The sequence below is a fragment of the Mugil cephalus genome, chromosome 5 (genome assembly GCF_022458985.1).
Source record: "Mugil cephalus isolate CIBA_MC_2020 chromosome 5, CIBA_Mcephalus_1.1, whole genome shotgun sequence".
In the NCBI taxonomy this organism is placed as follows: Eukaryota; Metazoa; Chordata; class Actinopteri; order Mugiliformes; family Mugilidae; genus Mugil; species Mugil cephalus.
In genome coordinates, this window is record NC_061774.1 from 20,899,617 (window position 1) to 20,927,570 (window position 27,954).

Genomic DNA, 27,954 nt, shown 5'->3' on the forward strand with positions numbered 1-27,954 from the left:
TTTAATTAGAGGAAAGAGGAAACACACACACTCACACACACTTTGCAACCGCAGCCTAGCGGCGACAAAGCTGAGTGATTGACAGGTGAATGCGTGTGCGTGTGTGGAGGCAAAACTCAAGCTGAGTGTATTTGATTTGTTCTGTTGGCAGGGTGTGTTTGGGGGGTTTGTGTGTTTGTGCTGGCTGTGTGTGTGGTCCGTCTGTGTGGGGTTCTCAGCATGATGTCTGCTTACTAACTAAATAAGTGCCTCTCGAGAGGGGGGACGGTGGGCGGAAGGTGGAGGGGTCCTCGGCAGTACAATAGGGCATCAAATGTGTGTGTCTCTGTGTGTGTGCGTGTGTTCTGTCGTACATTTACATGTTTATCCGTGTGCACACATTCATAATTCCCAGAGGACTCAATAAATCCCTTTTGTAGATACAATAAACTAATAGTATCATCAACTAAATTATTTTTTGACATTTCTCAGGAAGTCCTTGAAATGTATGTAAACCTGTAAAATGATCTAGGGACAACACGAATGGAGGGGCAGATAAGGGGCTCATCTTAAGTGTAGAGGACTTAATCATTATTGTCAGTAACGCTAATTACAAGATTAGCATTGTATGCCATTTCTATAAAGTGCAGTTTATTCCTCTCATAGCCTAGCTGTGTGTTTCTACTTCCTGTTTCACTTTCTACAACTTGAACTTTTGCTGAAACTTTCACCGAGTCATACAAATGTTTGTATCTCCGAACCTCCTTTAAGACCTAAACACCTGCCCGCTGATAAAATAAAAGCTTGCGGCATTTGAATTACCGTAACTCACCAATTTACAAATTTAAGAGTGTGGCTGAACACTGGGAAGTTGTGCTTTCTGGAAAAAAAAAACTGCCATTACAGTAATTATAATTCATTATTATGGACCCAAGAAGAGAGGGTTGTTTAGAGGAAAAAATGAAGTTAGTTACACCCCTTCAGATGTCACAAAGGTCTTCCAGACAAAGGCACAAGTTTCCAGTGTTCAGCCACACTTTGAATTTTGTAAATTGGTGAGTTACGGTAATTCAAATGCCGCAAGCTTTAACAGATCGCCAGCGATCCATTTGGCTCTGAAGGGATAACCTTTCATCTTTATTGACCCAAAGCAACCAATATGAAAATTGTGGTGATGAAGAAGCAGCTGGAACATGTAAAGCGGAAATACGCTACTACCAAGCTCTTGTGGTCTGCGTGATGCGTAGCTACATTTCTGAGGAGGCGGACGTCAGGCTGCGGCGCCAAACACGTATAAATTGAGCGTTCAGAGTGGAGCATCTTATGTCCAATGCAGAACAAAGACAAACTGTTTATCTAGACCAGGACACATTGAACGCTTTCTGAATCCAGTAAAGTATTAAAATGCAAGCTGTTGTCTGATCCTCTTTCTAAAGATAAACTCCTCATTAACAAGTGACCAGCTGACGAGCAGTGAACAACTTGCCTGGTAGTCTGCAGCAAAGATTCTTGCCCAGTGCGTCTCTCTGTTTCCTGTGTTTTCCCACCTGTGTGCCCACTAGATAAGCAGTAGGGCCAGCAATCTATAAATGGCGCACAAGTTTCTGCCCATTCCCGTGCGTTTTATCCCCTGCAGAGACAGATGGAAAACAATGTGAAAGAGACACAAAATCAAGTGTCCTCTCTCTGCCGTCCCCGACAAACACCGTCAGGAGCCGTAAAGGACGAGCTACATCTGCGCCGGCCGCCCAGCGGAGACGTCTCAGCGGCGTCACGGGCGCCGCTGTTGGCCCTCGGCCCGGACGCTGACAGCCACACAGCTATAAAATGAGGTGAGACCTATGTGACTTCACAGGTAAGCCGAGCGTGTTTACACTGCAGCCAAAAGCACCGCTGCAGTATTTCACACCACGGCGGCGCAGGATGACACACAAACACACACAGAGTGGACTGCACACTGCAGTCTGTCTAATCCTTTAGCTGCTTCCTCCATCGGTAGAGAATAACACCTCCGGGTTTGATATATTTCTCACTTTGAGAACACTCCTCTTCCACCTAATTGCCTAATTCTTTACTCGTTTATTCCAAACAAACACGTTGTCGCGTTAGAAAACGTGATTACTTTAACAGCAAAAACTGTAAATGAACACTACTGTATTTCCTCTGATAAAGGACGAGGCCTTTATTCACTGAACTCAGCCATTATTGGAGGCAGGCTTTTATTAGAGGGAAACCTTTATTTCTAATGGCCTCAGTTTCATATCAGTACGTACGGTATATAAAAGTTTCCCCAGCCATATTGTCTGTTATTTATTATTTTTTTTCTTCACTTTAGCAGGTACACTATACACACAACAGTAAGATTAATAAACACTAAATGACACCACTGTATCAGTTTGAACTCTCAAAAATAAACAGGGTCCATTTATTGGGCATATTGACAAGTGTACTGTTACTTATATGACCATAGCTAACTGTCCCAGTGTCAGAACAACTTATTCTTTGCTGGTCAATATTAAAGTGTTTCGCAGCCTCGATCTTCTCGTGTATTTTACTTTGCATATTTCAAAAGTTTCTCCCTGAAGTTCATGTCAACTTTTCTTGTTATTCTTGCACTACGTTGCTAAAGCTCTATGTTGTTTTGACAGTGTTTTCATTGAAAATCTGGGTTCATGTGTCACTTCAAATGTAGCTACTGCCACCTGTGGTACCTGTGTGTTACTACATCTGATATTGGCTGACTACTAGCAGACTCGGGCTAAACCACGCCCCCCGGCTATTATGGAGAAGTCGCTGTGTTGTGAGTTGTTCTTCAAACCATTTAAAAGATAAAACTCTCAGATTTTCTCTTCTCCCCTCAAGAGAGAGAGATAAAACCTGTAGAAATGTGTGGCTTCAGGCCGTAAAATGGGTGGACAAAGATGGAAAGCGACCCTGATAGTCGATATGTGTAGGCTACGTTTGTGGCAAACACTTCGATCACTTTAAATCATGATGCTAAGGTCAGTCGTCAGAGTTGCTAGTTATAATGTTAAACACTCCAAATTCATGTTATAAAATCAAAGTAGTGAATGTTGATGTTGAACTGAAATGACAGTAGGTAACCTCAGAGCAAGAGGTTCGTTACTGTAACAAAAGGGTTAATGTTGCCAAATCTTTGTGCTGTATTTATGTGATGATTGATTAATTTAACATTATGGAACGATTCTGAGAGTCGATTACCCAGAGAGTCAATAAAGTAAGAGTAAATGTCCGGGTATGACACCTCCGGCCACTGAATGGGCTCATTCACCCATTTCTCCATCAGTGTGGACATAAGACTCCTATTTTTTCGAGTTTTTCTATGTAACGTCGCTGATCATTGCTCGACAACAACTTTATATATGTGTCTGCCTGACTAACCTTAGCCATTACGCCCGTTATCCAGCTAACAAATGCTAGCAATGCAAAATAAACAGTGACTACAGGGGATTTGTATTTACTGCTAGTAATTTGTTTTCACCCAAATGGGGGTGTGGCCTAATTTGCTACTGTCATCTATACGAGACCCGGCTCTTAATTGAATACCGGTCACTATTAGAGGAAATACAGTACTTCCGTTCACCTTGACTCTTCTTCTTCTGTTGTCTCTTCAGCCTGGCTCCATTGTTCTATACGTTCCTGTCTGTTCCCCTCTCTGTCCTTTCTTTTCACCCCTTCCTCCTCGTACTCTCTCCTTCCACTCCTCCGTCTCTCTCGCCTCTCTATGCAGTTTAAGTCTAAATCAGGGGATTTGGGGGTGTTAAGAGCTGAGGTGTAAAACACCGGCTGGCTCTCTGTAAGCTCCTAAGAGGAGAAAATAATCCAACACAAAGTCTTTTTCTCAACAGCAGCCCTCCTCCCCCTTAATCACCCTATTAGTTGCCTCTTCCTCTCCTCTTCCTCTCCTCTCCTCGAGTTCTTGTTTGTCATGGTTGTTTGACCAACTTTCCGCGTGTCAGTTTCCTCCCATATTAATGTCCGTTCAAATCATCAGCCGGCTGCACAGGCGACGACAGTGACGAGGCATTTCTTCTGATTGCGGGGACGCCTTTTGTTCAATCAACGAAACCGCGCTTCATGTTTATTGATACCGAGCATTTCCATAAATCTCGGGCCTTGTGCGGGGGAAAGGTGGCGGAGGCTGGAGTCTCACCGCCAGACTCCTTTTAATATCGGGGAACAATATACGGCGCCGAAAAATGCAAAACAAATGGCAGAGGGAGGAAAGGGGGGGGGGGGGGGGGGGGGGGCCATTTAATCGTCTATCTTCCATGTAATCTCTCTGATGCATTCTCCCGTTCAGCCTCTCCTAGAACTTAATAATAAACTGTTGCGCAAGTGGGGGGGAAAAAAGAACAGAAAATGTTGTTTCCTCTCACTTTCCTCCTCGGTCATCCCCCCCTCCTCCCCCCTTCCTCTCTGTCTCCAATGCGTTCTCTCCCTCCGTCTCATCTCTCTCGTCTCCCCCCCACCCCTCCCACTTCCATCGTTCTCCCTCTCTCTCTTTTTTATATTCATAGGATTTTAAAATGTCTGTAATGGCCCTGGTAGATCAAAACACTCCTTCTCCCACTGTGTGTGTGTGTGTGTGTCTGTGTGTGTGTGTGCCCACTTGTGTGTGTGTGTGTGTGTGTGTGTGTGTTTACGTCTGTGTGTGTGTGATTTGCATATCGCGGCTATGCTCTGATTGGCAAACTGGCAACGCACGGCCCAGCGGGGCATTTTTTATTAAAAGGACTTACCACACACACGCACGCACACACACACACACACACACACACACACTCACACACACACAAACACATACATAAACTTGGGAACAGCCACTGGCCTGTATCAGAACCTAATGAATAATACTAAAGAGCTAGCAGTAGGGGTTCTCCATGTATTGTTCTGTAATGCCAAGAGCAATAAAGATTTTTATTACCATATTTTTATGGGCACCAGACATAAGCTGTTATGGAATAGTCAGATATTTTATTAGTCGTTCGGACCAGTTTTTTATCGTCCAAAAGAGAGTCGCCTTGTAATTTAACGTATTTTACTATTTAAGATGTTTAAGTATTAGCTAGGATGTTTTAATACCTCAACATTAATAATGCTTCATTAAACGGCGCAGTATTTCATCCGATCACATATCAGCTATGTGTTTGGGACGACATGAAAGGACGTTAATCCGGACTCTTAAAGGATTCCAGCCGTATATAACGCAATACGCCGAGTTTTGTGCTGTATTATGTGAAGCACTCTGCAGCGTCATGAGAGCTTGATACGTGGTCTGCGACTGGAACCGTATAAGATAGCTATTTTTAAAGGCAGTTCGCTTTATTTGGCACCGTGAGGCCACATAAAAAGCAGAAATGCGCTTCCAGAACCGGCGAGAGATTAAATCATCTGGTGAGATTTAGTGAACAAAAACTGCCTGGGATAAACCAGTAGGAATGTGGATTTACATTTTCTCAAGAGTGTGTGCATCATGACTGGGAGACAATCTCCTCTGGTTGCAATTAAACATATCACTGCGGCAGCAAATTCACCGGGTTCCTGATATGTGTTGGAAAGTACAATTCTGAGGAACTTATACCCTGATCCTACTATTTAATTTACTTGCTTTATCTCCACTGCATTTATTTGACATATAGTTACAGATTTAAATGCTTCATGAAGAATGTTTCACCTTTGTTTATGTATTTTCTGTAATTAAATTAGTTTGATTTGCTCTAACTGATGACTAACTAACTAATGTTAATGAATTAAGGGATAACTTAACATTGTCAAATCATGAAAGGTGCTTTGGCTAATATAGCATTAACAAACAGTTGGTTATTTACACAGTCATAAGACAGCGTTCATTTAGAGCTGTGCTCCCGCTGAACTGATGAATCGAGGTTCAATATTTACATTCCTTTTAGTTCTGTTTTGGTCTCCACCAACTGCTGAAGGAAAAATCTGTCTTTTTTAGCAACAACAGTTCACTTGTTCGTCTCTGGCTTAGTCCGTCTGCTCTGTTCGGTGCCGTACAGTTGATTTAACGGAGCTTCTTTCACACCATCAGTTGCCTGTCCAGGTGTAAAAAGTTAAGTTTCAGATCTTAAAATGAAAACATTGACTAATTTGTAGCCCTACACAGACACTGGTAATTAATGTGCACCTCCCAAGAAATGCTGGCAGACTGCAAGAGCTGTGATTGGTGCGCTTGGTAGTAGCATCGTTTAGCTTTAGCATTCAAGTACAGGTTACGCGGTCTATGTCCACTTAAGAATCATTCACAGAGCTGAGAGACACTGCAGAGCTGAGGGGATATCACTAGAAACGACTCCTTAAACATCACGCACACTCATTTAATCCACTGTTAACATAACAATCTGGACTGGTGCAGCTTTAAAATGACACTTCACACAAAAAAGCTGACACGGTGTTGTTTCAAACTGCAGGAAATTTTGGCTCCACTTATTATATTTACATCATTAAAGTACAATTTAATTTGCGAGTGGCATTTATTCAAAATCGGGTTTTAACAGCTTTATTACAGGTGCTTATCCTCAATAAAGTGGTGTTGAATCAAATTACCCAAAAGAACCCCAGCATGTTTTCACATTCATGCCTCGGCGCCCCAGCGATAGATTAATCTGTCATGTAAACATGATTCATTGGTGTAGATTACAGTGTAAAACCACATAAAACAAGGTACACGAAGCATACACCTTTAAATACTAGAATATATAACACTTCTAATAGTTTAACTATATAAGCTACTATTAACTACTAACCTGTGATATTACTATATATTTATATATAATTATTTTATCTAAATATTTCAGACATACCCTTTCATCTATGACTAAGTCTTGACTGCGTGAACCCATGTCATCCGCTACATGCTACTGCTGGCACACTAAGCCTGTCAAATCACTCCAGCAGACGGATGTGGAAGCCGCTGTGAAAGTGCAGGGATTGACCCCCCCACCCCACCCCGGTCAACGACCACCTGGAGCCGCTGTGCGCCGGTCGCTCTACGCCGCCCCGACTTGAACCACCGACCTCAGATTTGCCGGCGCCGCGTGGCCGGGCAGGCGTTTTTTGAATCGAAATGGCAGCTTCACCTGACCAGCCTTCTTGAGAAACGTCTAATTCAAACGAAGGGGAACTGCTTAGGAGCGAGGCGCCGGCCCCTCGAAGGGGCCACGGCGCTCAGCGTCAGCCTCTTATAGTGACAGCAGAGATCAGAGCCGATCGCTGCTGCAAGCTAATCCAGTAAGCGGAGGTATAATGTTAATCCTCAGGGTAAACAGTTCATCTGAAATCCTTTTCTAGTATAAACAGCATCACAAAATAACCAAGTGCTCTGTGACAAGTGAACTCGCTCGACCATTCAGCTGCGGGCGTGTGTCTGTGGAATAGAAACGAGCGCTCCGGCAGCGTGTGTTTGACACCGTCAGCAACGTTTCAGCTGCTGCGGCGCGTACGTCGTCCCACACTGACCCACACCACCTGCTCCCTCGTAACAAACACGGAGATGATCCAGGCTGTTAAAACACTGCCACAGACTCCAGCCCAGGCTAGAACCTCTCCACTCCGCGATCTCTCCCATCAGCAGGCAGCCATCGCCGTGATGACACCCCACCCGGTGTCACGCTGACGGGAGACCTCTCCCATGCTATTTATCTTTAAGTATATTTCTCCCTGAGCACCCTCTCCTCCTCCGTCTCAGCGCAGCCACTCAAGGGTAGTTTGATTCATCTGAACTGTGTTCTTTGTTTCTAGGAGATGATTTTATGATCATTTTATTATCAGCACTGGAGCTAAATCATCTGATCTCCCCTCTCTGCACGGGCAATTAGTCGTCTTCACGAAAATCAAATAAATTAAAGCGTTAAAAAGCTCTGACTGAGTCTCAGAGAAGCTTTGATTCCGTGTGACTGATACTGTATTACCGCTTCCCAGAAGATACACAGATGTGGTGCATGTAAATGTATAGGTAGTGATATAGTGAATGGTGGCGTTGTGTGTGTGTGTGTGTGTGTTGGTGTGCGTCTGGGTGGTGAGTTGACAGGCAGCCTGAGGGAAAGAGAGGCCTGATGGGTATTATGCAAATGAAGCCAGCTGTTTGCTGCATTGGCAGACTCCTCATAACTCTCTTCTAGTTCTGCTGGAAGTGAGAAAATATTGTATCTCTCGCCTCTTCTTTATTTCCTCAGAGAAGGTTTATCCATATACTGTAATTTTATATATACTCTTCCTACCACCATTTTACCATTTATTCCCCCGCGTCCTGCCTGAGTATCCGTCCGCGCGGTTAGAGTAATGAATGTACAAACAGGGAAGGGCTTTTTTTTAAGTATTTGTTGACTCCTGCTGTATGAATAAAATAAATTGTTATGAAGCTCAGAGTTCATAGCTCGCTGGAAAACAAACTAACAAAGACGCATTTTCCACGGTTGTTCCGTTAAATCAGACACAGACGTCGGCAGAATGATTGCCCTTGCACTTTTAAGAGATAAAACACTATTTTCTCTGGGATTCTTCTGTATTCCACCCTAACAAATGAAGCCTTTATGGACAAATAATATTGTGAGGGGACCCGTAACCTAATATGCTATATGCTTTAGAGGAAACCGAGAGCTATTTGTAGGTCTTAGTGAGACTTCTCAAACAGAGGTTTGCTTCTTTCAGTTCTCTCACATGTGAGCGTTGGGCCTTGTAGGATTTACCTTGACCACTTTGGGCATTTTTCTTATTTCCTCAGATCCAATTCATTAATTTATTTGTCAGCACTAGAAATTCCTCAATGACATGAGCAGGTCAAAGTACGGGCAAAGAAAAAAAAGATTTAAAAAAAAACAGGTGTGTGGAGACTGGATTAATGAGAGCTGTGAGATTGACAACCTGTCAGTGCAGCTTTAAAATGTGCTTTCGTTTTTAGCAAGGTGGCTAATGGCTGCGGCTACATGTAAACTACCTCGCCTGCGAGCTCGCCGTCGCCACAAATAACCATTTCCTATCACAGCAGAAGGATCTGGGGCGCAAATGGCTCCGCGAGCATTTGCCAATAAATCAGCACAGCTGCTGCTGAATTGCGTCGGCTTATCTTCTTCAAAGATGCTTAATGTAGCAAATTAATATGCAAATCAGCATATGACATCACCCGGCACCTTCCAGCAACGCTTCCTACGGTTTTTCCCCTCTAACATCAGCAAGAGGCACTCCGACGTTAAAGTTTAGCCTAGCAGAAATAAACTTAAAAATATCGATCACACCATTTGCACTTCCCCTAAAAAATGATTTTGCATTTGACTTATGAAATCCCACCCATCCGTAATCCTTAATTAAATTCATTTTACGTTATGTAATCGTCCGTCTTGCCCTTTGCATAGAATTACTGGCTTGATGTAAACACTTTAGACAGTTTCCTGCACCATGTAGAGAGGGCTATCATCCTGTGCATCAACCCCCACATAACATGTTCAGCTGCACAGCGTATCCCAGCTAAGTGTTTTTCTGCCGAAGAGAAACAGGCTCCAGCTGAAACTTAAAGAACTTTGACAGACTGTAGTTGAGAGGGAAAGCAGCAGGGATGTTGTTGACAAGACGTCCATGTAAAAGCCAGACTGACATCCACTTTTATATATGTATATTCCCCCGGTTCCTTTTATCGAGCCATTGTGCGTTACATAAAGACAGAATCTTTTCATCCGGAAAAAAAAAAAAAAAATGCATAAATGAACGCTGTCGCTGAGAGAAGAATTGACTTGGTCGGTGTTAGCCCGATGGTGATTACTGACTGGAGGTCTTAGTCTACCGTGCTTCTTATTTACCGCTACATTAGTGGCGAGGCGACGTGTGCACCTCCGCGCACGCCTGGCGGAAACACCACAGCAGGACTTCAAATCAGTGTGAAATTACATCAGCTCTATACTTTGAACTACATGTAAATGAAACTTGTCACAGTACTGTTGGAAATGTCACCTGTCACCTCCGTGTTTACGTTCTGGCAGCCTCGCTGGCGGGGGCCTCGCGGATGCGCTCGTATATCCACTTGACTTGAATGTTGTTTATCTGAATGAGAATGCGGCGGAGGCTGGAGGCGAGTGAATGTCACAGGACGCATCCTGACAGGCTGACCTCATGTTCCCGTATAGCATAAATGTTTCACAGACTTCTGACATTCCCCCCCCCCCCTTTTCTCTTTGAGGAGAAAAGATGAGTCATATTTATGTAACAATACATCATTTGACCGGGGTTGGACCATCCGGTCTCTGGGGCAAACAACTCTGGAACAGCTCCAGGAGCAGATGAGATCCACCCTGAGTATCTTAAGGGATCTGGGTGTCGTAGGGCCGTCCTGGCTCTGCAACATTGCGTGGACATCGGGGGGGGGGAGCGTCTACGAAGTGGCAGACCACCAGCATGCTGAAGCGTGTCAAATTAAATACAGAGAAAGACATGTTTTAAACAATCCCGATAAGTCTCGGTGTAAGATCCAGTGACCAATTTCCTATTTGTTCACTCACACAAGCTCTTATCTCTTGTTGAGTAACTCAATAAAATTTCTGTTGTTTAAACAAAACCACAAATGCCTACTTTTTCTAGACCAAAAATTCACAGGGGGAACTGATAAGGGAATCGATAAAGAATCGGCTCGATAAGCAGAATCGATGACGGCACCGGCATCCTGTGGTCATGTACTTTGGGGTAATGACCAAAAGAAGAAGATTGAGCCTTAGAGGAAGGAGCTCGAACACACGGGAGGAGCTCAGAGTAGAAGTGCTGCTCCCGGCATCTAGTAAGGATGCCTCCCGGACACCTACCGTTAGAGGTGTTTCGGGGCACGTCCCACCGGAAGGAGGCCTCGGGGCCGACCTGGGACACGATGAAGGGATTATGTCTCTCGTCTGGCGTGGGAACGCCTGAGGGTTCCTCCAGAGGAGCTGGTGGAAGTGGCTGGGGAGAGGGCTGTCTGGACTTCACTGCTGAGGCTGCGACAGACAATACGTGATACTATTTTATCTGCAACGGGAAGGACAATATTTTTGTATTCATTTCTCAAGAAGCCGTGTACGTCCTTCAGGATTCAGTGGAGATTAACAAAGGCGACAAAGGACTAGACACACTGCTCTGCTACCTAAGCTCACTAATTCAAGAAAGAATGAACTAAATAATACAATGCTAATGTGATGTCTCTACTGCACAGTTAAGACTAGACAAGCAGCATTCATTCAGCTATTTAATATTTTTGTTAATCATGTGCTCATGTTTCTCCTCTTCCTCTTTCCTCGTTTTTTTTTTTTTTACTCCCAGAGGAATAACTTTCTCCATTTTGAACTGAGTGCTGTTGACATACTTACCTACATTAAAGAGACCTGCACACGACATGTAGCAGTGTGTGTCAGGTGGGGGGTGGGAGGGAGGTGGAGGGGGCCTTAGGGAGGTTTCCTACTGTCAGTGGAAACTTAGCTCGCTGCCACCGCTGCAGTTTAAACTTTGTAAGCGCTTGTGGGGCCCCCCCGCTGTCCTGGTGCCCCAAGCAGTCGACTGCCTCGCCTGTTGACAAGCTGACAGGCTAACAGCCGAGGAAAGAATGGATATGATGGATGTAACACACTCACACTGACTTTAAGCAAAACCTACACACGCACTCAGGGCTCATCAGATCAGCATGGAGCACCTTACTTGTAATAATTAATGTAAAAATATAATATATTGTATATATAAATATGTATGTGTCTGTATATTATAGATTTAATTTGTTGCTCATTTAATTCATGTAATGTGTAGTCTGCGTATATCTTACTGTACTTTTTTTTTTTTTTTCACTTTATACTGTATTTGGTAACTTTCACAGACATGAAATGAAGTTGAAGCAAGTACAGCTCCCCCTGGTGTCTGGCCGCAGTAATGGTCATAAGCTCCACCCCCTTCATGTTAGTGGATGGGACTTTGGCCAAACTAAAAACCATCAATTTTATTTTCCCAAGGGTGATTTAGGTAATTTTAGGTAGTTAATATATTACTGATGCATACTCAAGTGTCTGAGAAGTTTCCTTTTACTTTTACGACGCAATAGAAACAGAATGTGACTTCGTTGCTATGCCAACCGCTGGGTGAATCAGCCCGGTAGGACGGTAAGAGTTGTAAATAAATAAATAAGTTCAGTGTATAAGCCAACACTTCCTCGTAACTGGTGGAAGTAGAGCAGACAAAAACGGGAGTGAGTTCCACCCTTGAACCAAAGTCGCAAAATCACAAAATCAAAAAAAAAAAAAAAAAAAAAATCAAAATCATAGCATCAGTTTGACCAATTCAAGGAAGTGGGGACACATATTTGCCCATATTTGTATACAGTCTATATTTCGTATGTGTTGCAGTCTGCAGGGTTCATCTCTGTATGAACACAGACAGTAGCTCCTTTATTAGGTACCACTCAATGTAGAAGAAGTGGCCTAATGTTGTCTAACGTGATAATGTGCCTGAATCAGCACTTATGTTCTAATGGTCTGAAAGTTTACATCTTTTTAACACTTAAGGCCAAGGGGCCGTATGTGGTAAATTCATTGGCTTTGATTTTCTGCATGAAAATGATAAATTAAATGAAAAAAAAAAAAAAAAACTCTTATTACGCCCCAGAGTAACACTCTAGGGTTGAAAGCATTTCGAACGAGTGTCCTATAAATGACCCACTTTGAACTTCTGACAACAACTTCATTTTTGTGTTGCATCCCAGACTAGATTTAAGCTACTGTAACTGTTAGGAGAAGATCAATAGTGTTTTATCAGTCTTTCCTTCTTTCTGTCTCAGCCCGCATCTATCTCTCTCTCACGCACACGCACACACACACACACACACACACACATACACGCACACACATGAAGGGCTCTGATCAATAATTGTAAAGTGCTAACAGAAAGCTTCCACCGCAGTTTAAAAGCTTATTGTGCACACACACAGAGCAGCGTACACTCACAAAACACTCGGACCTCTGAGCTAAGTATCGAGCATTTCCACCACATTCGCAGCACCTGGACTCATTTGAAACCAGTTACAGTGAAAATCAATCGTGTTGATTCACTCCTCACAGGGATCTCTTATATCGGCTTTGCATTTCGTGCGGCGTTTTGCAGAACGACCACTGTTAACCGTACAATGTTCACAGATTCGCCGGATCAAAAGGTAAAAGGTGGACATCCTGCGTCTAACCAGAACAAACGCGGCCGTGATAAGGTGCCGCAATCAGTCAGTCATTGTCTTTCTCCATCCCCTCCTTCCTCCGTCCTCCTCCCCATCCCGCTTCACCTCTCCTGTCCCTGCCTTCCTCCCCCTCAGTCTGCATCGAGTTTAAATTTTCCTTCCAATAAAGTCATCACGGCAAGTATGAGAGGAGTGAAAACTAAACGGTAAGGGGGCGATAACGGAGCATCCGCGGATGTGTGGGTGAATAAACACAGAGTCAAAGGAACCACTCATGGCCATGAATGTACTCTCCCGTTTTCTCTTTCTCTTTCACTTTCACTCCCTCCATAAGAGAGGGTTGAAAGTATATTTTAATTCCCTCCTTCGCTCCCCTGTCTCCCCTGCTTTCTCCTTCTAGATGCCATATGCTCAAAGCTTCATCTCGGGCTCATTTGCAGAGCTGCACACACACACACACACACACACACACACACACACACACACACACACACAAAAAGAAAAGCACACTGGTACACACACACACACAGACACACACATACAGACACACTGGCTCTATCAAAGCACAGGAACAGCTGGCTTGCTCGATATGGATGACTACTCGCCTGTCAACTAGTTTCACACAGCACACGCACACATCATCATCATCATCAAGCCTGGTGTTTCTTGCTGTTTTAAGAAGGAACAAGTTACACAGATAGATAGATAGATAGATAGATAGATAGATAGATAGATAGATAGATAGATAGATAGATAGATAGATAGATAGATAGAGCACGTGTTACTGTTAACCGTCTCTACCAGATGCTCATGAATAATTGTACATGTTACGGTAGGAAGGGTCCGTTTGATTAAACAGTACATAAGTAACACTACAACAGAGTGGACGGACAGTCATTAAAGTAATACTCTGTTTTACAAATATTGAAAGTACTGTATCCGTAGTTTTAGCTGTAGCACATAAATATATTAGAAGGTAAGGCTAAATATGAATGCCTGATTAACATGTTTATAAAGTGACGAATAAGATCTTTATGCCCAATCAAACTGGTACTTTACATATTAAATGATCGTTTGAATGGAATTACTGAGGGTTTCTTAAGAGAAAATGGGATTCTACATGAGTGCCCAGATTAGAATCACTTTCATGATTTGAATAAGTGTTCGGGCTCATTTGGAAAAACATGGTGTCACACAGTACCCCATGCAGGCATTTTTTGAATGTCAGCTGGAGTTTTCAACTGCTGGACCCGTTAAAAGTGTAAATTAATATGATTTCTCCAAGAAAACAGGAGTTGGTTGAGGGGTTGGATTCTTGAAAAATTCACACGTACGTTTACCATTAAAGTAAACACTCTAAAAAATTGCTGGGTTTAACAGGATGTTATTTTCTTTGGTTATAGTTTGTATAAATAAATGGCATTTAAATCATTATGAAAAGTACCTGGAATTGGTTTGTTATTCATTACCAGCCAAACCACTGTGCTCTTTTACTGAGAATGCTCAGATTTTACCTTGTTTTTATCACGTTTTAGTGCAATATGGATAAAAAGAGTGACTTTGATTGTTCTCTTACCTCCCCCGTGTGGCTGAGACTCAGCTTTGGCAGCTTGTTCTTCACATTCCCAGAGTTTCCTCCAAAAGCCTGACTGTTGTTGAACCCCTCTGTGGCCACTAGAGGGGGTTTAAGCTGGGGGGAGTCACTCGGGGCCTGGTCCTGGCCATCCATTGGTCGAACATAAGCCGTGGGCTTCTGCTGCACAGCCATCGGCTTTCCTGATAGGCTACCGGGTGGGAAAGTGGGCGTGGTCAGTCCGGATGTGGGAGTGGTCAGACCAGGGGTGGGCGTTGTCAGGACCGACGTGGAAGCCAGCGGGGAGGAGGACGTAGAGAGGTGAGAACCTGTCTCATTTTCGAACGGGGAGGATTTGAAATGACCCCCATTTTCTGTGTTAGTGGAAGACTTAAAGTGGCCGGCGTCCAAGGTAGAAGTTCGAAAATTGGCCCCATCTTTTAAAGAGAGGAATAAAAGAAGACGGCAAAAAAGTCAGAATCAACCACAGACACACCTGTTAACAGTAAAACGCTGCTCAGCTCTTTCTCATCAGACCCTGACGAAGGTTGAAAGCCAAAAAAATCCCTCTACCAGATGGATGTAGCCAATCAAAGCAAATTATGTGTTTTGAAATCAACAAGCAAGATGTTCTCATCAGATGCAGATGTTAATTTTCATAAATTCCACCCAAAAGGTGACAGCCTTTTTTTATTTTTCCTCTGAAATGATTTATCATGGCTGAAAGCAATTACAAAGAAACAGATGATTCATGAATATCCGAATCACAATTTTTTGAAAAACTGATTTGTTCATTTAAACACGCGAGTGGGCAAAAATTCCTAAGCTTCAGACAGATCCAGGTCACCCCCTTAACTCTTACCCCCTACTTTCAGTTATCCAGTTGAGTTGAGCTAATCTCATTGTGTCTCTAGTTTCAAATTTGGACATGAGGAAACAAATTTGAACATTTTTCCCAAACTCTTCTCTTACCTGGGAGGGGGTGGGTTTTGGGTGGGTGGGAAGCGTGCCTCCTAGAAGAAGAAGAAGAGGAAGATGAAGAGGAGGAAGAAGGGCTTGAATCTTCTTTTAGGCCGAGTTCATCTTTCAGTGAGCTGAACAGCTCTTCATGCCTTTGCATTTGCTGTTCCTCCAATAAAGACATTTTCCCTCTGTTGCTCGTAGCTGCCGCTGGGACCTGCCCCTGTCCGTTCTGTCCTAACCCGAGGACGAGGCCCGTTGCTTGGGTGCTCTGTCCGTGGCCTCCCCTCGACCAGTCCATGGAGCTCCGTGACTTCTTCGAACTCTGATGGGGGATTGTCGTCGCGCTCGACGAGGGCGTGGTCGAAGCCGGCGGCTGCATGGTAGAGGACGACGACGAAGGTGCACTCGCCGTCCTCTTGTCCCCGACTCCCTCCGGTCCTGCTCCACCTCCCGCGCCCGTCCCTGCTCGCAAGGCTTCGTTGAAAAGCTGGGACTCCATGGTGGGTCTCTCCGTGTTCGAAGTGGTCGGGGTTTGCGGCAGGTTGTTGTTGGCGGCGCTGCCTTTGGGGATTCCCACTAAATGGCTCTGGTTGGAATGGCTGGTTAACAGGTCTTTCATTTCTTCGTAGGAACCCAGCGTGTTCTGGACGCGACTGGCCAACGCGTCACCTTTATTAGTCTGACAGGGGAGAAGGGGAAGAGACAGAAGGGAGGGAATAAAAAAGAAGAGCATTAATTAAGTCCTCCATTTTCCCATTTCTTCAGGCTTGATGAAAAGCCCTCTTTACTCATCTGGAAAGGAATAGTGAGAGATGGATAGGATGACCACTGACCAGACATCAGGAGGAGATGATTAATTAAACACATGCCACACTTAAGAGGGTCCAGACCAGGCTGGAGCAGTAAAATTAATGGGGCAGGAATCATTATTAGCCTGACCCCACATTCTCAAGCAATCATGGCTTGGAAGACGCTGCAGGATTTACTGATATATGGCGGCGTAGCACCTTTAGGTATATGCGGTAATGCAGAGACGTTCCTCAGAATAGCTCGACAGTACCCTTTGTGTCAGTCATTGACAGATTCCTTCGTGATGTAACTACGGAATCGGATCGTTTTGCATTTTTTAAAGGACAAGGGCGATCAGCGGCGGTTTCTATATTTGGAATCTTGCAAAAAGCCCAGAAAGGAGGAGAAAGGAGCAAAGGCCAGTGGATTTCTTTCTCTACTGACATTTCTTTCCCACCTGAGCAACAAACGGTGAAGAAAATATTAATCACGGAACCAGGGCTGAATTATGCAAGATCTACAGGCCATAATTTAAGCGTGACATTTCATCAGGAATTACGGACAAACGACGAACAATGGAAACGCTGAACAAGATCGACGTGAAATGTAGCCCTGAAATTTCCTCGTACGTCAGCTGTGCGATTTGGTCAATAGATTTCCTCAGCCATGAAGGCAAAAGTAGGTGGTTGACAGTCTGTACTCAGCTAATCACTCCTTTTGCTAACGTGGACGGATCGTGTCAAATAAATGTAAATGAAGAGGAAATTTTATCTAATTTCGAAGACAGGGTGACATAGCCTGTATTTTACGAGCTTAATTAAATGATATATAATTCATTTTAAACTAGAGGGACTGAGTCTTAAATTACACATAGTAAGAGTGACTACACTTAAAGACCATGAGGAAAAAAAAAACACACAAAGATCCGTCCATTCATCTTCACGAGTCTTCAAGATGCGTTCATGTGTTTCTGTGCGCTTGTTTTTTCCCCCATGCAAACAGCTTCAGTCAATAACCAAGTAATACTGTAATAACATGCAATGATCCATGGAGGGGTCTCATTGCTGAGGAGGGAATTCTAAGTGTGTGTGTGTGTGTGTGTGTGTGTGTGTGTGTGTGTGTGTGTGTGTTCGGCACTTCACAGCATTACAAATTAGTATATCACCACCCCGGTATTTGTGCTAATAGAGGACCATGTAAGGACCATTTCATAGTAATTGCTATATTGTAGTGGCTTTTGTTTTCATAATCAGACAGATTTGACAGTAGTTTAAGAGCCAGGTGGAACTGAAATGGATACTTTGGTTTCTGGAAAGTCACTGAACCGGTGGGAATCTCCAATGTGGTTTATAATCACTAAAACACATGAAGCAGTTCTGTAAGTGACAGCTTATTTTTTAGCATATCTAAATCTTTGCTAACTAGCCAAAAGTACAGTTGAGGCTGATGAGAGTTTCTTTAGATATTTGATCATGATTAAAAACCAATGGATTGATTAAATCAGAGATCATATAAAATAAGTTGAGACTGTATCTTTATTAGGTAATTTGTTTCTTGGTCCCTGGCCCCGACGTTTACCAATTGTAGTAACTATTTATAGATATAATGATTATTCCCATTAATTAGTCATATTAATTGCAAAGAGCCAAATTGCCCAACATTAGACCTGTAAATTTGCATCGTAAAAGTTAGTCATTACTCATTTAAGGTATATTAGTTAAGAAATGTTTTGAGTTTACAGACTTTGGTGGGACCAAGAACACACACTGAGCCTCTTCGCAATGGCTGCAAATCAAATGCTCGAGTTCAACATTACCGATCCTTTACGGTTCTATGTGAAACAAAACTCAAACCTATGCGACTAGAAGCAAGGTTCATCACTTGTGCCGCAGCTCTCTTCACTTCACTGCATCTTTCATTATGGAACTCAAGTAAAGAAAGAAAAGCATGGAAATTCCAAAAGATGGAACAAGGCAAAGAGTCAGGACTTCATACAAGAAAGGACGGGATTGCATTTGAAAAATCTTAACAGTTGTAATTTCCGTGCGTATCCACACACACACACACACACACACACACACAAACACTACACGCCGTGGCGAGCCAAAGTTAGCTGTGAATAAATTAGCCCATCTCTTCTCCATCTCGGGGCTCATGAATAAAAGATTTGGTGGCTGAAGAGGAACAGAAAACACATTTACAGAGAGGCAAAATGGAAAACAGAGGAGAACGAGAGGATGAATACCTATGTGAGTGTGTGTGTTAGTGTGTGAATAGATCATCCCAAATAGCTGCTAACGGCATAACGCTCCTTAACAGGATTAGAAGAGGGATTAGCTAATAGCTGACAGAGAGGATGAATACTGGAGAGAGGGAAAAAGACGGAGAAAGAGAAAGTGACGGACACATGATACATAGATACAGAATGGGAGTTATGGTAATGTCTGTATGTGCTGATAGAAATCTTCAGACTGAGGAATGGCTCAGACACAGACACTAAGGCAAAGTGCTAAAGCCACCGAATTAGCAGCTACTATTTTCAAGCAAAGCGAGCAGGAAACGAAAAAAAGAAATTGTTTACTTGGCAAATAAATCACCAGAAGAAAGTAGCAAGATGTGCCAAAGCTGTTTTTCAGGTTTAGCAGTGGTGAGAGATAAACTACAGAAGTGCACGGAGGAAAAAAAGATTAAAAGAGCTGGAATATGGAAGGAGTAAACATGTTGTCTCCCGTGAATGATGCAGTGACCCGAACGTAACCCCTTTTTATCTGACTTGTTTTACCTTCAGTTGCAGCTCCCCTCCTAAATTAATGACTGTAATTAATGGGAAACAGGAAAAAACCTTAGCTCGGCCGCACGCTATGAAGGTAACGACCGACTGCGCGTCCCACAGTGTTTGCCGACCGAAAGAAAGTTCCACGACACGATTGCAGGAGGAGGCTGAAAGATTGTCACGGAAGAAGCCGGAGATCACATCTTATCTCAGGCCTTTTTAGCAACTACAGTTTTCGAGTAAACAAACCAAAGTTCATTTACAGACGTGCTGAATGAGTTTTGCAAAGCTCATTCCGCACGGTTAGTATTCATGCATTTCTTTGCCAATCAGTGGAGAAGCCTGAAACAGGTGGGAGGAATGAGTATTGTTTCATCTGCCCACATATATTCCCTCTCTATATACAGCTTACACATTTCTGCACCGCTCCGATTTTTCTTCATTTCTGCATAAAAATTATTCAAAAAAAATCTTCTGCATTTATTTATTCATATTCAAGAATATTAACCACTTGTTCATAGTTGAGTGAAACCTTGTTGCTAATATCTGGTGTGACCCTCTCATTGTGGAGCAATAACAGAAACTAAATATTTCCGGTAACTGCTGAACAGTGGTCCACGGTGGTTTAGGTGATTTTTAGCTCGTTCCTCAGCACAGAACCTCTTCAGTTATGAGATGTTAGTAGGTTTCACACTGTGGCAAATTCCTGATTTGGTTAAACTAAACGAGGCACTAAACGACACCTGAGTCTCATTACACTGATTGGAAACACTTCTGAACAGATGGACTCTAATTTGGCCTTGAAATTAATTTATAATCCTAAAGGGGGTCTTACGGTTGCACCTCGCAGATATGTAATATTGGCTCATTTTTCCTGAATAAGTATAATATTTCTGTCAAAAACGGTCAAAAACTACATCTGGTAGTCGAGTGTTTTAGTTTCTAAACTCAATCCATAGCATAAATGTGATATTCCACTTACGGTAAATATATACACACAGATACTATGGAAAGCAAGAACTTAAAGATAAAATCACTGTCATAAAGGTTGAATCCTTTATTAGGGTCTCGAGGTAGTTACCTTGACATATTGATAAATATTTAATCCTGTAAGTCCTTTTTTAGCTTCTCACATATATTTGCTATTTTTGCTAACTTCAAAATTGCTGAGTCATTGTTCTCTCCTTAGAAAGTTCAGTATGTTATCCTGTTGGGAAATGATGAGTTTTACTATTTCCTGTCATTAAAACTGTTATTTTGGACAGGAAACCTCTTAATTTTCATTACTGTAACATCCTAAGAAAGTATAATATACTTGACGTAGGTAGCAACCAACTGTTTATGGTTATCCGTCTCATTTTCAAAGTTTTAAATGCTCTTGCCCGCCCACCTCTGAATGAATTCACCCAGGAAAATAACAGAAGGACAAAGACCAGGAGATCTAACTAGAGGTGACTGTAATGTACCCAGGCGTAGGACTAAATTCTCCAGAATGATCTTATCTGTAGGAGGAACACATTCCCGGAAAAATGTTACCACTACAAATCTGAAACTATGACTACTTACTTTTTATTAAAAACAGATGCTGGTTAAAATTAAACCAGACACGTACTCACATAGCCTAAATAGTTTTCCTAATCTGATGCATACTCTCTGGGTTCTTGGTCCATTAATGTTTTTATAATTGTGGGTCAAATGTTTGGTCATGATATTGTCTGTAATTGTCTATTGAATGATTGTTGTTTTAAAGTTTTCTTTGTCTGTGTCGTGTACTTGCCGTGGGACTACGGCTGAAATTTAGCATTCGTGCTAAGTCTGGCGCATTTACACTGATGGCTAATGCATCAATGTTGATTAATGTGCCTTGTCACAATTCAATACACTAATAATAATAAAACGCTGCGTAGTCAGCTGAGAAAGAAACACAGATAATTGTCAATTAATGGTATTTTGCAAGGTTTTCTCTTTGTTGACTTGATATAAGGATAAAAGAAAGAAATCTGAACAAAAAAACACAATTTTAACCAACTACAATATGAAAAACTTTTATATTTCCAAAAGAGAAGGACGCTACAGTTAAAATGTATAATTTAACCAAATTTTATAAACCAAAATGATACGTATGAACCTTTTCTATGTTGTGATCCACCTCATCTCCTGTGTGATGAGCAACATGAAACTCACCAGTTCAGAATAAGCCACCCATTTTCTTATTAGGATCAGATCACAGTATTTTTAAACTACTTAACACAAAACACCAGCATTAGTGATGTGCCGATCGATACTGAAATATCAATACAGGTGTTTATACTGTAAAATCGATTCTTAAATCAAAACATTTACACTATTGATACTTGAGTCATTGGAGGTAATTAGCGGTTCTGAGTTACTAAGTAACTAAAATATTGAGTTGTGGCAACACAACAAACCTTGTATTAGCTCGGCTATATAGTAAATGAGGCCACTACCTCAGTATACTTTTGAAGAGTTTAAAATAAATAAATAAAATACTCTGATGTCTTGTCTTCTTTATGAAGCTATGATATGAAATACACTACTTTTTTTTTAGGTTTACCAGACACATTAGAGTATATTTACACAAAGTATCGGTATCGGATCGGTATCGCCGACACCAGTCTGAATCGGAAAGGGAATCGGTGGTATCGAACATCACTAACCAGCAGCAGCGGTGTGGTGTGTGGAGTCTCACCCCTCACACTGGCCAGCCCAGCCATCCCTGCTCTCTCCTCACACATGCACAAACCTTGACCTCACCTCAGAACCGCTAATTAGCTGGAAACAATTAGTTGGGAGTGCAGAGGCACCAAGGATTGGATTCGTTATCAGGACAACCTCTCATTTGCTTCAGCTGCCCCCCGAACAGCGAGCAGCGTCTGGGTGCAGCGCCCCCGTGTCCTCTGCGTTCAGAAACATCAGCCATTAAACACAGTCTGTCGAGATTCAAAGCCGGTCTGTCCCAAGGTCGACACACTTGGCGACATAACGGAGTGTTGAAGTGCCTGACGGTAGCAAATGAGAGTTAACTAACCAAAATCAATTTTATCCACAGGGGCAGGAGAGCGGCCGTGGACCTCATGCATGGCTTGTTCACGTCCCACTAAAGAAGAAACAAAATGATGGCATCTCAAGCACCTCAGAGCAGAACAGGACGCAACCTCACGCCTGAGGATATTACACTTTTAGCTTCGGGGGAAGACGGCACGGAGAATATACGGTTCAACCATCAGCTTTATTTATACAAAAACGGCATTAAATTCTGTAAAATATGTTTGGGTAATTGTTGGTTAGCCATAACAATTTCTTTCTATTACATGCTCGCACGAGGCAAAATAGTTTCACATGAGCCTAAATCACAAAGCAGGGCTCCTTTAGAGGAGAGTGGCCCGTCCTCACTGATTAAGAGGTCGTAAATTCACTCCATTTGCCCAAATGAAATTCTGGTGTCAGGTGTGTCCGCTTCTCCTCCTGCAGAGATTAATCAAAACCTAACAGCAAAATATAAAACTGTCTCCTAAACAGTGTGAGAGAGCACTCGGTGCAAAGAAGCTCAGCCAGGTTGTAAGAATGAGTGTGCAGCTTATTGACATTAGCTCAGAATTGGCTTGTTTTTAAGCCCCTACGTCTAAACATATAAGTGGTTGCTGTTTAATTCCCATTTGTGAATTAATAGATTTAAAGTGTCCAATAAATCTTTTATTTAGGAAATACTCTTTTACTTAGATATTTAGTTCAAGTTCAGGGAATAATCAAATCACAATGTTGCATTTGGCCTTTTTTTGGTTCCTTTTCATGGTGTAATCGAGCCAAAACCATTGAGATATAGTTCTGACGTGTCCTCTGTTGAGCCTGGTCGGATTTCTGCGGGAAATTTGTGTGGACATCTATTAATGTTCATGTATGAACATCATGTTCAGTTTGAGGAAGCATCTCTGTGTAGAAAACAATGTTTTTTTTTTTTTTAATTTATACGCTAAGAAGGTGCACTGCTACAATGCTACTGCCTGACACCCCTGAAGGAGAGGTAGGAGGTGTGCAAAGACACATTCACTGCACAGATGCTCTTCCAAAGATGCATTATATTAACTGCTTGGTTATATAATTATAAGCTTATAAATAGTAGGTGTCGTACGGTTCCGTGGGTAACGTGCAAACAGGAAGTGATTTTTAAGCGGGCTGGGACCACCGTCTCGAAGCTGTCTTGGCTCGGCCGATTTGTTCCAGAATAGAGCGTGGTGTCTGTGTTCACACCAGCTCAAATGAACTGATCTTGGGGAAACACTCCATTGGTTTGTAATCTTCAAACAAGGTTTGAAAGCAGCCTTATTTACAGATTGATGAAAACCTCATTGTGACTGATCAAAGATGGAGGTCGCTCGTCTAATTAGCAGTAGTTGCTATTGTTTTTACACTTTTATTATTAAAGCAAAAGCTTGATTTGGAAAGTTTGTGTGGATATATCCACTATTGCTATTGTGTTAGAAAAACATAGTTTTTCTGCCATCTAAGCATGTCACCTAGTTCTTTCAGAGCTGTTATTAAAAACAAGCTCTTCGCAAAGGCGCTGACCAGTTGAGGAAACATCACTTGAACGTCGCTGCACATTTGCGTCAACACAGAGCATGTTCAGACAGAACGGAGCCTGACTTCATTCCGTTTACATGACTTTCGATCGATTTGAGAAAAGGCAATATTCTAACCCTGTGAAACCGAATGAAATTTAATTCGGTTTGGTTCTGTGTATTCTGACTGAGGTGTTTATATGGAGCATTTTTTTTTTTTTTTTTTGGTCTGGGCTTCTAAACCGATTGTAATTGGAACATTTGTCTCCATGTAAACCCAGCTTATGTCACTTTGCACTGATCAATTAGATTTTGATGTCTCGCTCAGGTAGCGACACCACCAGTAACCACAACATGACTTTCATTTATCAGTTCAGCAGTTTTGGAGGCACTGCGGGTGAAAATGTGCATTGACACTCCAACCACTGACCTTATACAAGCAAAGCAATAGAATAACTCACTGTTAAATTACATTTGTGCAATTTAACACTCTGTGCAGGAAGGAGTTTGCTTTTAACTTCCAGTTTAAAATACCATGCCAAGCATATGTTAGTCTGGGATTCTGCTAGCACTTAGGCTAAGGCATCGCCAAGCTTGAGATAAAACAAGGACAGGCTGGTAATGCTGGCTAGCAAATATCTGGCCACTCCTGCAACCACTGTTCCACATGAGAGACTGTTCTCAGTTGGAGGCAACATTGTAAATAAGAAGTTGTCAGATTTCCTCTCGGACAATGTCAACGAGTTAGTTTGTCTTAGTAGCAGCTGAAAGAGGAGTAATAGGGAGAAATGTGGAGAAAAGTTTTTAAGTTGTTTTGTTGAAATTGTGAGCTGAAGGAGTTCAATAAAACATGTTAAGTGCATATATATTCTGTTCTTTCTTGAGTCTGTTAATGCAAAATGCAACGCGATTAATATAAATTTAAAATGAACGATATTTAATCGTGATTAATCAAAATTAATCTGCAGCAACCCTGAGATTAATCTCTTTTAATTGTTTAACAGCACTGAAGATGTAAACCCAGCACATAACTTAACAAACAACAAATCCGGTTTACGTAATGGTGAGGGTAAAACCTTTGGCAAGTCATTCAAGATTGCAGCTGATAACAACCTTGGTATGAGAGTCTTTGAGATTGATCTCTGTGATTTGCAGCCATTTTGAAGGCAAGCTGTACTCCATGGAACACAGCTTGGCGCTGATTGGACAACGTTCAGAGACAAACAGTGACAGTCACTGACAGCTAGCCAGACATTGTGGTTGATCTTGGTTTCTTTCTCTTTTTGGTGGACCGTTCCCTAATCCCCCCAGTGGAGAAACCGCCCATTTGAGGTTGAGACTATATAATGTAGCCACAAGCTTGGACTGGAGTGCCAACACAAATCAAGTGAAAAATGTTAACGTTGTTAGCTTGGCCCGCTCAAGAAATGTCATCCTTTCACAACGAACTGGTGAAACAAGCACATATGGCTGGTTGAAGCTTCACCGCGTCCAAGGCTTCCACTTAAAATGTCTTGTAGCCAGTCTAGTCTATGCACCACACCTCTCAGAAATTAATCAAATAAGGACATTCCCCTAAAAAAAAAAAAAAAAAAAAAAAATTTATATTTGTTTAATGAATTATGTGTTGCTCTTACTTTGTAGGGTTCCCCAAACAGATTGAATCCCGTGGAGAACAGGTCTTCATCCTGTTGGACCTCCTGGTTCCTCCTCTCCCATTCTCTCCTCTTCAGGGCGCTGCGCTCTGACTCCAGATGACTGGAAGGACATAAAGAGAGCTCGTTAGCATCCCCATGCGAGGACCGACACACAGCCTGCCACCAGTGTAACCCAGAGTTTTTAATGAGTAATACTAACACGTCATTTTTGAACTGCAAAGAGCATTGGCTGAAATTCTCTTTTTTTGCAGTATGATTAGAGTAGACACAAAGCCTGTAAAGGAAAATAACGGGGTACATCGCGCCATTGCGCTGTCTTGAAATTATTCAAACTCCACACAAACAAGGATGAAAGAAAAAACAAGCAATGGGAACGGAGGGTAAAGATAACCAGCTTGGTAAAAATTTGTTGAAGCTGTCTCTGGACTGGACTGTCTTCCAGTGAAACTAATGTCCATGTGAGCTTATTAAACATAAACTGTGTCTGTGCTTACAGTTTCAAAGATAAGGAAAGTTTTCTGTTACTTTGAATCTGTGCAAAGTGGTTACGCTCTCATTTTATTACCCAGGACGTTGCTTGAACTCTCATAAAATGTTTATCCCCCATAAATTCTTCAGTAACCCCTGTTAATGACACTTAAATGTATGTCATTGTAAATTTCTTAAAGCTTTCAGACTTGACTTTGGTATGTTCCTTGTACAAAATATCTAGCCTGGAAGGCGGACCAATTTCCTCCACCCACAATTTATTTGTGGCAGAAAGTTTGGGTGGAGCCCCATTTGTTTGAAACTGATTGTGCTCCAGAGAAGCACAGAATTTGTTTTGAACCATGATCAAATCACAAATGATGTGCGATTGAACTCTTCTTTTGTGATACAATATTTCCGTTAGCTTAGCTTGGTATCAAAAAAGCCAATTAACAACTCCGTCTTATTAACACTTTGTTATGTTAATTGTGAAATAAAATACAAAGTGTGGTTTTAAGGGAGATTATAGGATATTTTTTGGTAAATAGATCCATCCAGCGTATCATTGTACCCAACATTTGTTCACCAAGCACCAAGAATTAGTTCATGTCTGTACATTAAAGTGCTTGTATATATGTTTTCTTTATTTTGGACAGAGCTAGGGCTAAACGTTTCTCCCTCCGTCTGGCTGTTCTGTTACGATAATCTAATGATCTCTGTCCGGCTCCAGTTCAATACCTTCAGAGTGAAATCAAATAAACATGTTTCCGAGATTGTTTACTGCTCCTTTGTCCGGCCTGTGTTATATTTGTGAACGGCATTAGGCTCTGACACAACATGTCGACCAGTAAATTATGAAACTAAACGAATGAAACTGAGGGTAAGAACGTATGCAAATTCACAAAATAGGGATTAAATCGTCAGATTCTACGATAATATATATCAGCCGGAGCTCGAAAAGGTACCATTTCTCACAGTTCTCTATTCCTAACATATACCATTAGCCGGGTAGTTTAATTCATGAGTGCATTCATTTTTAACATAGGTGGTCCCGGTGGGGATTGATCTCCTAATTCAGCCAGTGTTTATGCCACGCTGCACTCACTGAACCACTTGAAAGGACAGATGCATTTATGTCCTGTCATCATCTCGTTGGCTAGATCCCAATAAAATTAGCTTTTAATCTTCTAACACTCCCTCACCACTGCTCAGAGTGCACTTTTCAGCTTCAGCTTGATTCTGGCGCAGTAAAATATTAAAGCGTTAGAAATATGATGCGGCCGGCAGTAAACAATGATAGGAATGACTGGAAGCAAAACGAGGCCGGTCTGCAGGGAATAGAGGGTGCTGAACTCTGGGGTTTTTGGAACATTTTTCTTACATAACCATGTATTTTTAGAAAAACTTTTACAGATTCACCCCGGCCTCCGAAGCATTTTCAGTCACCAGCCTCCACCGAGAAATGCACACGCTGCCAGCCACAATCTAAGCAAAACAAAGTGTGTTTGAATGCGCGTTATGCATGAGGGCCGTGGCCTGCTGACCCAGGAAAGGGCATCCTGTTTTACCGCATCCACGGCCGAGAGATGAGACAGGCCGGCTAATTAGCGATCAACACAATTAAAAGAGACTCTCTCTTTTTCCTCTACCAGACCTTGCCTTCAACATTTAATCTATCAGCAAGATGTGAGTGGGAGGGAGAACGAGAGGCAATGAGAGGAAAGAGAGAGGGAGTTAAAAAAAAAAAATCAGGGACCCATGGGAGGGAAAAAGACCCAGTTTCAGGGCAACAGACATTTTCTTTAAAAGGAAAGAAAAATAACAGAATGATGAAAGACAGATTGGAGGGATGGGGAGAGGAAGGTAGAATGGGAAGAAGGAAGCCGCAAAAAGCAAGGGAGAGCAGTGGGAATTCCAGACTAAATGATTGACAGGTTAGGTGTTTGTGTGTATGTATGCGTGCG

General features: G+C 42.3%; 1 protein-coding gene across 2 annotated transcripts in view; it reads right to left on the reverse strand.

Annotated features, from left to right (window-relative positions):
• Positions 1-27,954, reverse strand: part of aff2 (AF4/FMR2 family, member 2) — a 172,876-nt gene that overhangs the window by 98,493 nt on the left and 46,429 nt on the right. For both annotated transcript variants that reach the window (XM_047584663.1, XM_047584662.1), the window contains exons 2-4: positions 25,502-25,622; positions 15,732-16,401; positions 14,763-15,196 (exon numbers count right to left, since the gene is read on the reverse strand). In XM_047584663.1, coding sequence (XP_047440619.1) covers positions 14,763-15,196; positions 15,732-16,401; positions 25,502-25,622 — 1,225 coding nt within the window. The remainder of the gene's footprint in view (positions 1-14,762; positions 15,197-15,731; positions 16,402-25,501; positions 25,623-27,954) is intronic.